At 39.9% G+C, this 13,406-nt stretch overlaps 1 protein-coding gene across 3 annotated transcripts in view; it reads right to left on the reverse strand.

Moving 5' to 3' along the window:
- Positions 1–13,406, reverse strand: part of CELF2 (CUGBP Elav-like family member 2) — a 694,215-nt gene that overhangs the window by 466,746 nt on the left and 214,063 nt on the right. The window contains exon 1 of one of the 3 annotated variants that reach the window (XM_074942644.1): positions 1,821–1,977. The exons of the other annotated variants lie outside the window; for them this stretch is intronic. Coding sequence (XP_074798745.1) covers positions 1,821–1,873 — 53 coding nt within the window. The 5' untranslated portion in view covers positions 1,874–1,977. Of the gene's footprint in view, positions 1–1,820; positions 1,978–13,406 lie in introns of those variants that run through there. 3 annotated transcript variants of the gene reach the window in all.

Genomic DNA, 13,406 nt, shown 5'->3' on the forward strand with positions numbered 1-13,406 from the left:
AAGTCAAGGAACAACACGTCCACTGCTTTCCCCTCATCCACAGAGCCAGTGACCTTCTCACCTGCCCTCTGTCTACCAGCCCTGGGACTTAGGCAAACTTTCCAAAGCACTGGGCAGCTTCAAACAGTCACCATTTAAAAAAAAAAAAAACAATTTTCCAAAGAAATGTTTCTTCCACTCATCAGGCATGCTTCAGGTCTAGGTCAGTGGCATTCTCTCTGTGCTGAAGTCCATTGTCTCATGGCCCAGTTCAGTGCAAACCCAGTACACTCTGGCTTTACTAGCATAGGGATATGAAAGTAGTCCCAGTAAAATTTACTCTCTGAAATTTTCCTGAAAGAGCTTTCCTATAATTCACGTGACATATACAGATGCTACGGTGTTATGACAAATATTTTACTGGCACTCATTTGGGATGTCTTGCATAAATCACTCATTGTTTCATTCCCTTGCAAGTAACATGGTCATCCAAAACCCATGCCAATAAAATCTTTATGCTACACCATAACATACTCTCTTATTTTATGCACACTGTATATCCAGTATTACTATTGCTGTAAGCAAGCAGACAATTACGCTGAACTAAAAAAAAAACAAAAAACAAAAAAACATTTTTAAAAGGAATTGTGGCATTTTACTTAGGGGAAAAATAAGTTGAAGCTTTCCAAATACCGACAAGCCCAGATGTTAGAAAAGCAAGCTATGCCCTATACCCCCAGACCCAGATAAGGACCAAAGAAACATTTCATTTTTGATAACGCACAACACCTTGCAAATATGAGAGAAACGATTCAGGGAAGCATACATTAAAGATAGATTAGTGATGTTCTATTTTAAGCTGCAGAAGATGAAATTCAAAACATGAACAAACATATCTAAGCACTTTAAAATGTATATGCCAAAAAGGTAAAATATACCTGACTGTTAAACATATCTGTGCTGTGCTCCTTTTACAAATGTGGCACACATCCAACAGTGTTATGTGCTACCTCTGTGTATTGGGAGAGTGTACAAAAGTTAGGAAACAAACTTGTCAGTCAGATTTAATTTAGTCTGATATCACCAACTATTTTCCTAAAAATTAAGTTACTGTGATTCTGTCTTCCAACTTTTATAATTCAATACTCTTAATGGACAAGACATGCAGTTAGAATATCAGTAAGCCTGATCAGTTAGTACTTCAGAGCTTTCAAATGAATTTTTTGCAACCTCTGCATCAGGTCAAATACAATCTTAGTCATTTTTAGCACTTAAATTTTCTCTGTCTTTCACTATTATTTTAAAATACATTTCAGGGATAAAACAACAATCTCTAGCTATTTTCAAAGGTATGCATTAGAGAAACAACAGACGACCTAAAGATTCAACAGCCCAAAATACACAACAGCAGCATATTTCTGTTTCTTTTCCCTAAAAGAATATTCATCCTTTACTGATCAGCTCTTACCCCCTCTTTAACTATTCAGAAGTTTCCTAAATGTTCCCCTAGGAAGCAATACAATGCAAGCAAAGAGTTAATTCTCTTGCAGTATCAACTGGTGTTAGACTTACTATTAAAATTTAATTTACAGAGTAATCTCCATTTTAAAAAAAAAATGATCAGTACTTCCTTGCTGCACTGTAACACTGAGAAGTATATTTTAAATGCTCCCTGGAGTCTCTCTAAACATCTGCTTAAAGGGTTTCTGTATCTTAAAGGGATCTAATTACTAGAAACTCCTCTGTTACTTAAGCCCAGGGCTCACATTTCAATTATAACTCAAGTTTCAGTTAATTTGGGGGTGAACCACTGTACCAAAAGGAAGAAAACATAGGCCTACCTTAAAACTTTCCAGCCTTTCAGTGGATCCAGTTCAGAGATTATAGAAACCATTGTATTTAAATAATAATAAAAACACTGCAGAGAAGGCTAACCACAAAAAGCAGCAGAGTACTCTACTCAGCGTGGGAATGAAAACAGCCCTAGCACAGCTCTTCCTACTTCTCAAGCTGATAAGCACTTGTCCCAGCTTCTCTCCACCCCCAAAATCAATCTTGTGCTATATTGCTTCACGGTCCCAGTTTCATTTCTCCACCACTACCTTTTAAAGCCCTTGTAATCTGCTCCAACTGATCAAATTTGACCTCTTTGTAGCCCACTTTATTCCAAGCATTGCTCTCAGTTAAATGTCTCTTTATTAACACCGTCCTCCTTGGCTTTCTTTTGGAACAAACACAGATCAAGCTTGAAGCCTCTAGACTTTGCCAGCAATCATTTACAGATTACTGCAAGCTGCATGCAGTCTTCTCCTTCTGTGTATTTCTTCTGCCTCTGAGGTTTCATATTCTCTTCTAAAGATTGTTTAGGGTCTCTGCTTTCCCCCTTATTTTAGGCAGTTTAGATTTTCTGACACTTTAAAGCAGGGACTTTTTAAAAGTAACTTTCCCCCTCCCCCTTCAAGCTGTTCGGAAGCTTTACAAATTTGGCTTAGTTTTGGTTTTTAAACCTCCAACATATTTGTTAATTTAAGCTACAATTCAAAGCAGCCTGATTTCTGACAAGGCTGCTGTTTTTGTAGAACAAACAGCAAACTTGGATGTATCTCCTCAGAAGCTTGAAAGGGGAAGAGGTGTCTGTTTAATTCTTTCAGATCCATTTCTTCTTTTTTGTTGCTTCTAAAAAAGAAAAAAACACCACTACTACAGCATTCTCCAGATCATTACAACGTATAGTATTGTAACTACAGTGCTCTGGGTCAATGTGTAGTAACTTCAAAAACCTAAGGGGCTGTTTCCTTTGTACTTTTGATTAAAATTTTTAGCACTGGTTCCACTGCACTTGAATGTGTCTGTTTTAAGTTTTTCTCCTTTTAATGTTCTCCATTCAAAGAAAAGCATTATAAAAATGATTGTCCTCTCCCCTTCATGTCCACTGATTGGCTGGATGGAAGAAGTTCCTGGGAGCCCACCTGTTGGATCATATTAAAGAAGTTCTATATTAAAATCACAAATGAGTTTGATTCCCCATAGTTTAAATTCCAGGGTATTACTAATTAAGAGGTCTCTTGGGTTTTGGTACTGTTTCTCTCCCTCTCTGTGTGAAACTTGCAAGCTGCTAATTGTGTTAGTACCTTCTAAGACAGAGTCTGTTCTCAAAGCAATTCTTTGTAACAACAACTACTCACACAGAGAGAGACTCAAAGCAATACTCTGTAACAACAGAAACAGCACCCAGAGACTCCCCGCCCTTTTGTTGTATTCATCTCGATTTGTTAACAATTGTGATTAAAATAGAGATAGAGGATGTATGTGGATGGATGCTTGGTGTGGATAATAACTGAATGATCAGGGAGATGCCAGCCTGAGAATCCAGTGTCCATCGGCTGAAGAAGGTGTCAAGTGGAAATAACTAGAGGACCCCTGGAGGGCAGACTGGAATCCACCCAACAGCCTCAAGAATGGGAGAACCAAAGAACAAGATAACACCTGGCAGCACGGAGCCATCAGGAATGTGCCATCTGCTGATTGATTCAGCAACAGCATGATGAAGCAATTCCCATAGACTGGCATAGGAAGAAATTCCTATAAAAATAGACTCTAGAAAGTGAGAACTTTGGGGTCTGAATCTGCAAACCAACTTCCAGGAGCATCAGATGAGCATCTGACAAGGCCCTGCTCCCTCCTCATGTCCAGGCCACCTGGCCAGTGGCTCGGCATGAGCAACTCTAAGGCTGGTAACTATGATAACAACCTTGCAGAACCTGTGTGTGTGTGTCTGTGTGTGTGTGTATGAATGAATGTGTGAATAAATATGAAATTGAATGGAATGTTATAGCTATAACTAACTGCTTACTATGATTCTTTCTGTATTCACAATAAATGTGGCATTTTGCCTTTTCCCTTTAATAAGATCCTGCTGTTTTTTATTTTATTGGTATAACACACCTCCTTATTAAAATTAAAACAAGCATCTTCAAAGCAAACCTTTGGAAGGGATAGCGTATCCAAGGTCACACAGGAAGTCTGTAACAGAGCAGGAAGTTGAACCCTAGTCTCGCAAGTCCCAAGCTAGTACCCTAATCTCGGGACCATCCTTCCTCTGAACTGTTCCTCACTGTTGAAACGCCAGTAAAGAACAGAATGATCAGACACGTAGATGAACCCAATATGTTGGGGAACAGTCAACCCAGCTTTTGTAAAAGGAAATCATGCCTCACCAATCTATTAGAATTCTTTCAGGGGGTCAACAAGCATGTGGACAAGGGTGATACATTTGATATAGTGAACTTGGACTTTCAGAAGCTTTGACAAGGTCCCTGCTCTTAAGCAAAGTAAGCAGTCATGGGATAAGAGGGAAGAGCTTCTCATGGACCAGTAATTGGTTAAAGAAAGGAAACAAAGGGTAGGAATAAATGGTCAGTTTTCACAGTGGAAAGAGCTAAATAGCAAGGTCCCTCAATGATCTGTAGGGGGATCAGCACTTTCAACATATTCGTAAGTTATCTGGAGGAAAGGGAAAAATTTGCAGCTGGTACAAAATTACTCAAGATAGTTAAGTCCAAAGCTGACTGCAAAAAGTTACAAAGGAATCTCACAAAACGGAGGGACTGGGTAACAAAATGGGAGATGAAATTCAATGTTGAAAAATGCGAAAACATTGGAAAACATATCAGCTATACATACAAAAAGATGGGGTCTAAATTAGCTGTACCACTGAAGAAAGAAATCTTGTAGTCAGCGTGGATAGCTCTCTGAAAACATTTGCTCAATGTGCAGTGGCAGTCAAAAAAGCTAACAGAGTATTAGAAACCACTAAGAAAGGGACAGATAAGACAGAAAATGTCACCATATCGTATGCCCACCCCTTGAACACTGCATACAGTTCTGGTCTCCCCATCTCAAAAAAAAGATATATTAGAATTGGAAAAAATACAGTGATGGGCAACAAAAATGATGAGGGGCATGGAAATACCTTCCGAATGAGGAGAGATTAAAAAGACTGGGACTGTTCAGCTTTGAAAAGAGGCACCTAAGGGGGGATATGAGACAGGTCGATAAAATCATGACTGGTGTGGAGGAAGTGAATAGGGAGGTGTTATTTACTCCTCCTCGTAACACAAGAACCAGGGGTCACCCAATGAAATTAATAGGCAGCAAGTTTAAAACAAACAAAAGGAAGTTCTTCTTCACACACACAGTTGACCTGTGCATTGCCAGGGGATGTGGTGAAGGCCAAAAGTAGAACTGGGTTCAAAGAAGAACTAGATAAGTTCATGGAGGGCAGGTCCATCAATGGCTATTAGCTAGGATGGTTAGGGAAGCAACCCCATGCTCTGGGTGTCCCTAAACTTCTGACTGCCAGAAGCTGGGACTGGGTGACAAGGGATAGATATCAATAATTGCCTCTGAAATATTTGGCACTGCCCACTGTCAGAAGATGAACGTTGGTCTGACCCAGTCTAGCCAGTCTTATGTTCTTATGTGCTCACACCATGATTTGAAGGGAAGACCAGTGCTGAGAATGATGGTCCTGTAGTTAGGGCTCTAACCTGGGACTTGGAAGACTCTGGTTCAATTCTATGCTCTGTTATAGACTACCTTGTGTCAGTTACTTTGTCTCTTTCTGCCTCAGTTCCCCATCCGTACAATGGGGATAATAGCACTTCCCTACCTCACAGGGGTGTTATGACAACTACATTAAAGAGTGTGAAGAGCTCGGCTATCACAGTACTGGGCGCCATGTAGAGAGATTTGCAATGAAGGGCGCCTAGTTTAAGTTCATTTGCCACTTGTTGTATTCTTCCTTGGCTATGGTGATGAGAAAACCTTTATGTTTAAATGGGGGAAACAAATTAACAGATTCCACAGTCTTTCCTTCTTTCTGAAAGAACAGAAACCCGTGACCAAGGAGAAAAGTTTAGTGGGGGTGTCTTGTTAAAATATAGACAATGAATATGTGTCCTCCTCTCTTCACTCACTTCCAGGTATGTCATTTGTTTTAAAGCCAGGTTTACATCTTATCCCACACAAACCTCTCACTGTTTAATTCATGTTAATTACCAAGATCAAAAATGCAAAAACTGAAGCTATGTTTTAACACATGAAAAATAAAATAAGATGTCCCATCATCTCAAGCTTCCTCTGTTTTAATTCTGTTGCAACCATACCACCGGCCTTTGCGTGTTGAAAATGACCAGCGTTGCACAGCCTGGGCTGGGAGGAGTGAGAGCTGTTCTCTTTTTATATTCTGTTATAGGGATATAACTCTTTTATTACTTGAAATACACATAATAGAGATGGGCCAGAGCCAAATCACACTCTAAAGGCACTTTGTTATCAAGCATGCTTCCTCAAAGAGCTATACACAAAGAAGTGCAAGTATCACTATTCCCCATTTTTACAGATGGGGAAAACTGAGGCCCAGAATAGCTAAGTGACTTGCCCAAAGTCACACAGCAGGTCAGTGTTAAAATCTGCAGAGGACTCAAACCTAGACCCAACTGATTTCACTAGTCTACAAAGCTTCAGCTGTGGCAGAGTTCAAAATCTAGCTCCTTGTCAAGCATTTTATCTCTAGTAAGTATACTTTATGATTTATGTGCATTCATTTTTGCACAATTTGTGGCTCTCCCTCAGAAAAGCACCCCACTACTCTTTTCCAATGGTTCTCCATTAAAAGAACACATTTACAATAGAGAAAGATCGTTCTCTCCCCGTTAGAATTATTTACATTTTTTATTATTATTATTTCTGCCTCAACTTTTCCCCTCTGGAAATAAAGCCAATTGCTTCTTTCTCCTGACCTGGCTGACATTTTTTCAACTTCTCCACAGCACTGAATAAAGCAACTATAAGCTTTCTAAAAATAAAATGTAGAAGGTTAAGTTTAGCATAGAGAAACTTGCAACAGGCAATGGATTTTCCAAAACAGACTCAAGTAGTTTAGGTAACATATTTAGCTGTGGGAGGGAATGCAAACCAAACCAAAAAGCACTTGATAAAATTACTTGCTTTTCATGCTTTCACAGTTGCCCCATTTAGCCAAATTGTTTTGCTGTTGTAATTTCTGACTTTACCCCTCAAAGCTGCTTTTTTTTTTTAAATGGGAAGAACTTTAGCTTGTTTGCCAAGAAATGGCAATGACGAAGACATCTGTAAAATATTACTAAGTAAATTTACTACAGTTAGCCAGGAGGCAATGGAGCTGAAAGTTTCCTCTACCCGTTAAAGAATTCCAGCCTACTTATCATACAATTCAGGTCTGCCTTGTAATGTGTACTGAACGCACCATCAATTAGAGAGTCACACTTTTCCATTCATATGATTAATATGCACACATACCATATCCAAGATTTTCCTCAATGTTAGACTTTTTTTTAAAAAAAAAAAAACCTCAAAATAACACACACATACAACCCTCTTAACAAAATAACCATCTCTCGTTTAGACAGCTGGCTACACTGTGAGCAGTCAAAAAAGTCCTAGATCAGTTAGCTCCAAGCATTTGCAGGTCAAGTACAGGACACAGTGTTAACAATTTTTTTTTTTAAATAAATCACGATAGCCACTGAGCATATCTCAGGCTGGTTTTGTGTCACGATGTGATTTTTTTTTTCCTCCAGATGATTGTACATCAGAAGCCTGTTGAGCTGAGGTTTTAACCGGGTTAGAGAGGAAAGTAGAGCAAATTTAGTTCAGCTATTTAATTCTTTTGCAGGGGTGGCATCTTGTCCAAGAGATTTGAGGGAGTCAGGGAAAGTCCTCAAAAGGAATCATTTTCAGCCAGGATGACCAATAATCAGCTTATAAAGCAGCAGTTGGGAGGAGTATATGCATTTCTAGCATCCTCCCAGAGCCCCACTCCATCCTATAAGCATGTCCCTTCACGCACGCAGAAATATTAAGTTATTTGGAAGAAACACAGGTCTCCTTTTACCATTAAACCTCCTCTCTCCCAAGGGAGCCAATTGCTAAACAAAAGCTTATCTCTATTCAAGAATGGCCTCAAACTCAGCTGCTGTCTGTTGTGGTCTGATAAAGGCTCTTCTTATGTCTGCCTCCTGCTCTCTCTCCTCCCCCATGTTACCAACTCCCATCTTCTCCCCACAGTGCCTAATGCCTCTTCTTTTAAGCAATGTCATGACTAATTGAAAATGCATTTTCCTTTGCTCTTGACCAGACAAATGTTTTATCATTGGCAAAACACTGCTTAAACTTGGGAACCCAGGCACTTGTTCTTGGCCCACTTGAGTGATAAAACCCTGCCCAGTTTTTAATCATTCTGTTGCAACCAAAACACACCAATATTAATAGCTGTCTGAGTGCATTCAGAATCTTAAAAACAATTCCAGGCTCACTCAGTTAAATACACCATTTGCTTTCACCACAACTGGAAGCCATAAGCTTAAAAGATGCACAAGGATACGCACAAATATGGAAGAATTTTGAAAAAAGCAGCGTTATCCAAATACAAGAATTCAGTAAATTCTAAAGACAGTTTCCGCTTTCAGAGTGGGATTATTTACTGTGGCTGAGCACCAATAAGACAATTAGCGATCACTTATACCCACAGATACGCTATAACCAAATCATCTGAAATTCAGTGCATCTTATCACACAAAACAACTCAGAAGCTGACTTCAACCAATAGTTCCAGAGGTAAGTGTTTCATTTCTTAGATCAGCAGCCAGCATAATTGTGCAAGACCTGCACTTTAACAGTTAACCATTCATCTTAAATTACATAAATGTGTCTCATACATATTGACTTTTCACTTTAACAAAGTCTACAGAGACAAACTTTCAAGGAGATGGCATTTTTATATGTGAATGTGATTTTAATGGAATTTCAAGTACTTTCAGGTTTTGCTCATGATGACAACTGGCACAATAAAAAGCTTATGAACAAAGATGTGGTTTTATGCCTATTCACCTAGCAGAGAGTGACTTTTACAGCATACTTTGTCATCAGAGAAATCTCTGCATTGTCTCTGAAAAGACTGTCACCTTAACGCCCCCTAAATATTTGCAGCTCACCATGTGCAGTCTATGTACTGAACATTTGAATCCCAAGAAGAAAGTGATTTAATTTTGAGGCTTTGGCAGAGGAAAAGAACTTCTGAGGTTTCCCCTTCCCAACTTGAAAGAAAGAAAGGAGAAAAGAAAGGCTCCTTGTATTTGTCAAACATTTTCAGAAAGGGCTGGTCACACCCCGCAATCTGTTTCCTTTTATTCCATTCAGGGGAGTCAGGGGTCAATTTTGGAACACTCAAAAACATAGCAGCTGTTAACCCCTCCGCTGCCACATTGGAAAGAGATGCCAAAGCTGCATATTGTTCTGTCTTTTCATTTCCATCATTTCGTGTCAGGTCACACAGTGTATGCCCAGAGGGCCTTATGAATAGCCAATGAAAAGCTCATTGTTCAGGCAGCCTCCATTATGTCACCCAGGAAATAAAAAACTTAGATAATGACCTTAACCATCACTTTGGTGTGAATGTCATGTTTTCAAACCACGCAGCTGCATTCACATGCTAAGAAGGAGACTTCCATCGCATGAGCTATTAAAATATAAATCTGAGCTCAGGAAAGATGAATTAAATTATTTGGTGTCCAAATGGCATAATATTTTAGTGCATATTACTCCATGCTTTCAAATCAGTTCCTTGAAATATGCACTTCTATCCATTGTAGGTGTTGAATGGAAAGGATGGCTGTTGGTTAAGTAAGGCTCTAGACAGGTTATCTTGGTTCAGTTCCTGCCACAATCTTCCTGCATAACTTTAAGCAAGTCATGTCATATCTCTGGTGACCCATTTCCCTATCTGGGAAGAACGGATAACACTCATTCACAAAAACAGTGGAAACCTAGAATAATGTGAAACACCCTTCACTGAAAAAAGAAAAGGAGTACTTATGGCACCTTAGAGACTAACAAATTTATTTGAGCATAAACTTCGAAAGCTCAAGAAAGCTTATGCTCAAATAAATTTGTTAGTCTCGAAGGTGCCACAAGTACTCCTTTTCTTTTTGCGGATACAGACGAACACGGCTGCTACTCTGAAACCCTTCACTGAGTGAAAGTTACCAAACTTGACAATTTTGTGGCACTCTCTCTTTCCCAAAATAACAAAATGTGACATTTATATAGAAACTAAAGGTTCTTTGAGGTGCAAATAAACTGAAATACCATCTGTTTCCCCCCTCAGTGTAATAAAATTCATACAGCCTGTATGGTGTAATATCTTTAGATAGATGGCTGCTACTAGCATGGAAAATCTGGGACTCGTAATATATATAAAAAAATCCAAGACATTAGCAATAACCTCCCATATACACATCATGATTAAAAATTAAAACAATTAAGTAGGTTTCAGAATTAAACCTGTATGTTCACTAGACATAAATTGTTGCCCAAACAGCTAAGGGTCTGTCTTCACTGCAGAGTTAGCCTGGGCTCTTATCTGGGTGTTGTACCTAACTCCACTCCTGTCCACACAGAAAACCACTCACCCAGTTTAGTGGTACTTTACACCCCAGCTAATTGGCCTAGCTAGGTGTGTGGGTTGGAACTCGAGTTCCACTTAGGCTTGTAATCCACTCCCTTTGCAGTGAGGATGCAGGCTAAACCCACTGGGAGCTGATATCCTCCCATACTTCCCACAATTCTCTCCGGGTGCCCAGAATAACAGACCAGTGGTCCACAATTCACTGGAAAGAATTACTGTAGCACAGAGAACCATGCGGTATGTTCTAGCAGTGAACATGAGGGAGTGCAGCAGCAGTGAGGACCCAGTAATGTGGGTATGGCTTTACAGATTGCCTGTCCACAGCTGGGCAAAGCTAAGCCAGCTGCTCAGCCTGGGTGTAGATCACCCAGGCTAACTCTATTGTGAAGACATACCCTGAGTTCGAGGCCCAACTCTCATTGGTTAAACCCAGCTCTACAAGGGAGGACTGGCTTTCTGAGAGCTCTGTTCTACCGTGGTACAATAGTGATTCTTATATGCTTGTTTCGCTAGTGTAGTTGAAGACCAGCACCAACCAGGAGACCAGAGCCAAAAAAGTCCTTAGTCCAAGATTAAAAAAACCCAGGAGCCTTGAATTAATCCATTTTTTCAGCTCCTAAATAACTGGGCTTATTTTCAAGAATAATAAGCATGCAGCCTGATAGTTGCCACCCCAACGTCTCAATACCCTGCCAGGATCTGCTGCCTCTTGCTCTCCAGTTTTCCTCACAAGGAGGTGTTCATTGGACGACAGGGATCCCCTGAGCAGGGCTCAGGGAGCAAGAGCCGGAGTCCAGTTTAGAGTCAGGAAGTGGGGGAGGGGAGGACAGAGGCAGAAGTGTGAACTGGTATCCCTAAAGAACAGTGCAGCCACTGAGGCTCAGGGAGCTGGGGTGATAAATCAGACACTGGGTACAAGCTCCCCCTTTCCCTCACACATGGAGAAAAGGAACCAGGCCACACTGTGGAATCTGAATCCTGCAGAAGTCAGATGCACCATCTGGAAAGCTTAGCAGGAAAAATCCCATTCTCAAATATAATTGACAAAAATACATCAAGGAACTTTATGTCAATGAGCATTTTCAACTATGGGCCATAGTTTGTGTGGGGTGGAAAAATGGGAAATGAAGGATCTCAGCAGAATCAATTAACACTACAGCATAATTTAGGAGTCCTTGCTCTGGAATTTAAGGATTGTTGCTGTGAAATTTGGGCCTTTTGTGCCACAGAGTTCATGGGGCTTTGAAGTGCTCTGAAGATGAAAAAGGGATATCCTGTGCACATGACACCTGAACAAAATAATGGAGCTGTTCTAAACTAAAGTAAAAGCTGAAATCTCCTGTGGAAGTAACTGAAAAAACTGGCTGCCTTAATGTCCGGAATTTCAGATCTGCAGGGCTGGTAGGATTTGCACTATATATCTGGAGACAATTTTCTCATTTACCAGATTACTCCTGCTAGACTGTCAAAGCCCTTCTGAAAAACAGGGCCCCAGGAATCTTATCTCCTTATCTACTCCCTTACAGTAAAGCTAAAAATTTGGCCAACTTTCAGATTCTTTTTCCAAACTTATCTTCTTCCCTAAATTGTTTCTAGGTGACATTCAGCATTTTTCAAATCCACTTTTGAATCATCTGGCAATTAAAAAAAAAAAAAGGTAGATACATTTTGGCAGTCGTTCTATAGAGTTGTGCTATCTTCAATAGACCGTGAAGCTGTTCCACACTAGAGAGATGATTTGAAAACAGACAAAATGGTTTACAATTTCAGTAAACACTGCCTCACCAGCTATCGCAAGAAACACTGCCCTCTCACCCTGCTTTTTATTTTATTATTTTGCCAATGTAGGCTGCTAAGGAAAGACTTCCAGTAGATGAGAGAGTTATGATAAAAACGATTGGCTAGAACTACAAAGCACTCACTTTTCAACAGAACAAAGAATGCTTTCACAAAGCTGAAAAGTAAATTACAGAATTTCTGGCATATACTCCCCATAGTCTTTTGTTCCTGGTAGATCTTTCACTTAAGGAGCGTTGGTTTCATCAAAAACATGCTGTATGCTTCACGTGACTCCACTCTATTGTGCTGCTTTGTGAAGGTTTGCGTATAAAAGAAATTATACTATGGAAGCGTCAATTGGATGTGATATTCCTGCTTTCTACCATTGCTTCCTGCTCCTGAATTGTTATGCAGGGTGTCTGCATCCACTTAAACAGCTGGAAGGTGAAGTGATCCCTAGGAGCACTTTGTGCATCTGTTCAAGCTTGGAAAGAGTTTTGGCAGGGAAACTAAATCTAAATCCAAAATATTTTAATCACTTACGGGATGACTGAAATCCTCTCAGCATCAAAGTACTATGAAGTTGAGGCATCTTAAAGTAAGGAAAACAGAGAAACCTCGAAAACCCACTCTGGTCTAAATTGTCAGAGACACAACACAAAATTACAGACATCACGAATCAGCGACCACATCTTCAACATGCACGTTGAGACACTATTATGCAGATCGGGTCACTACTGTTTAAAGGATCGAGAAGTAGAGGTCCAAAAATTGGTCATATGAGAGGCAAGTTCCTCCTGTCTCCATCTTGGCAGAGATGTAGGAAGAGTGAAGCTTTACAGTAAAATGTGGAGCTTAAAAGCTCAAAATGGATGAGCGACGGAAGTTAGGGTTTTAACATACAGACTCATATTGATCGTTTGGGATCATTGCAGATGAGGATGCACATTAACTCTTAGAGCATGGGTATATGTCCATATAATAATACTTCCACTAATAACTATTTGCTTCACATTGTTTTTTGACCAATGATATTTTTCTGGTGGTAACATGGAGCTGCTTACACACACACCCCTGGAGTCAGTCAGTGAGAAAACTCACATGAATATTCTGGAAGGATGTGGCCCACAAGCAGTATAAT

Source organism: Natator depressus, chromosome 1 (genome assembly GCF_965152275.1).
Source record: "Natator depressus isolate rNatDep1 chromosome 1, rNatDep2.hap1, whole genome shotgun sequence".
Classification (NCBI taxonomy): Eukaryota; Metazoa; Chordata; order Testudines; family Cheloniidae; genus Natator; species Natator depressus.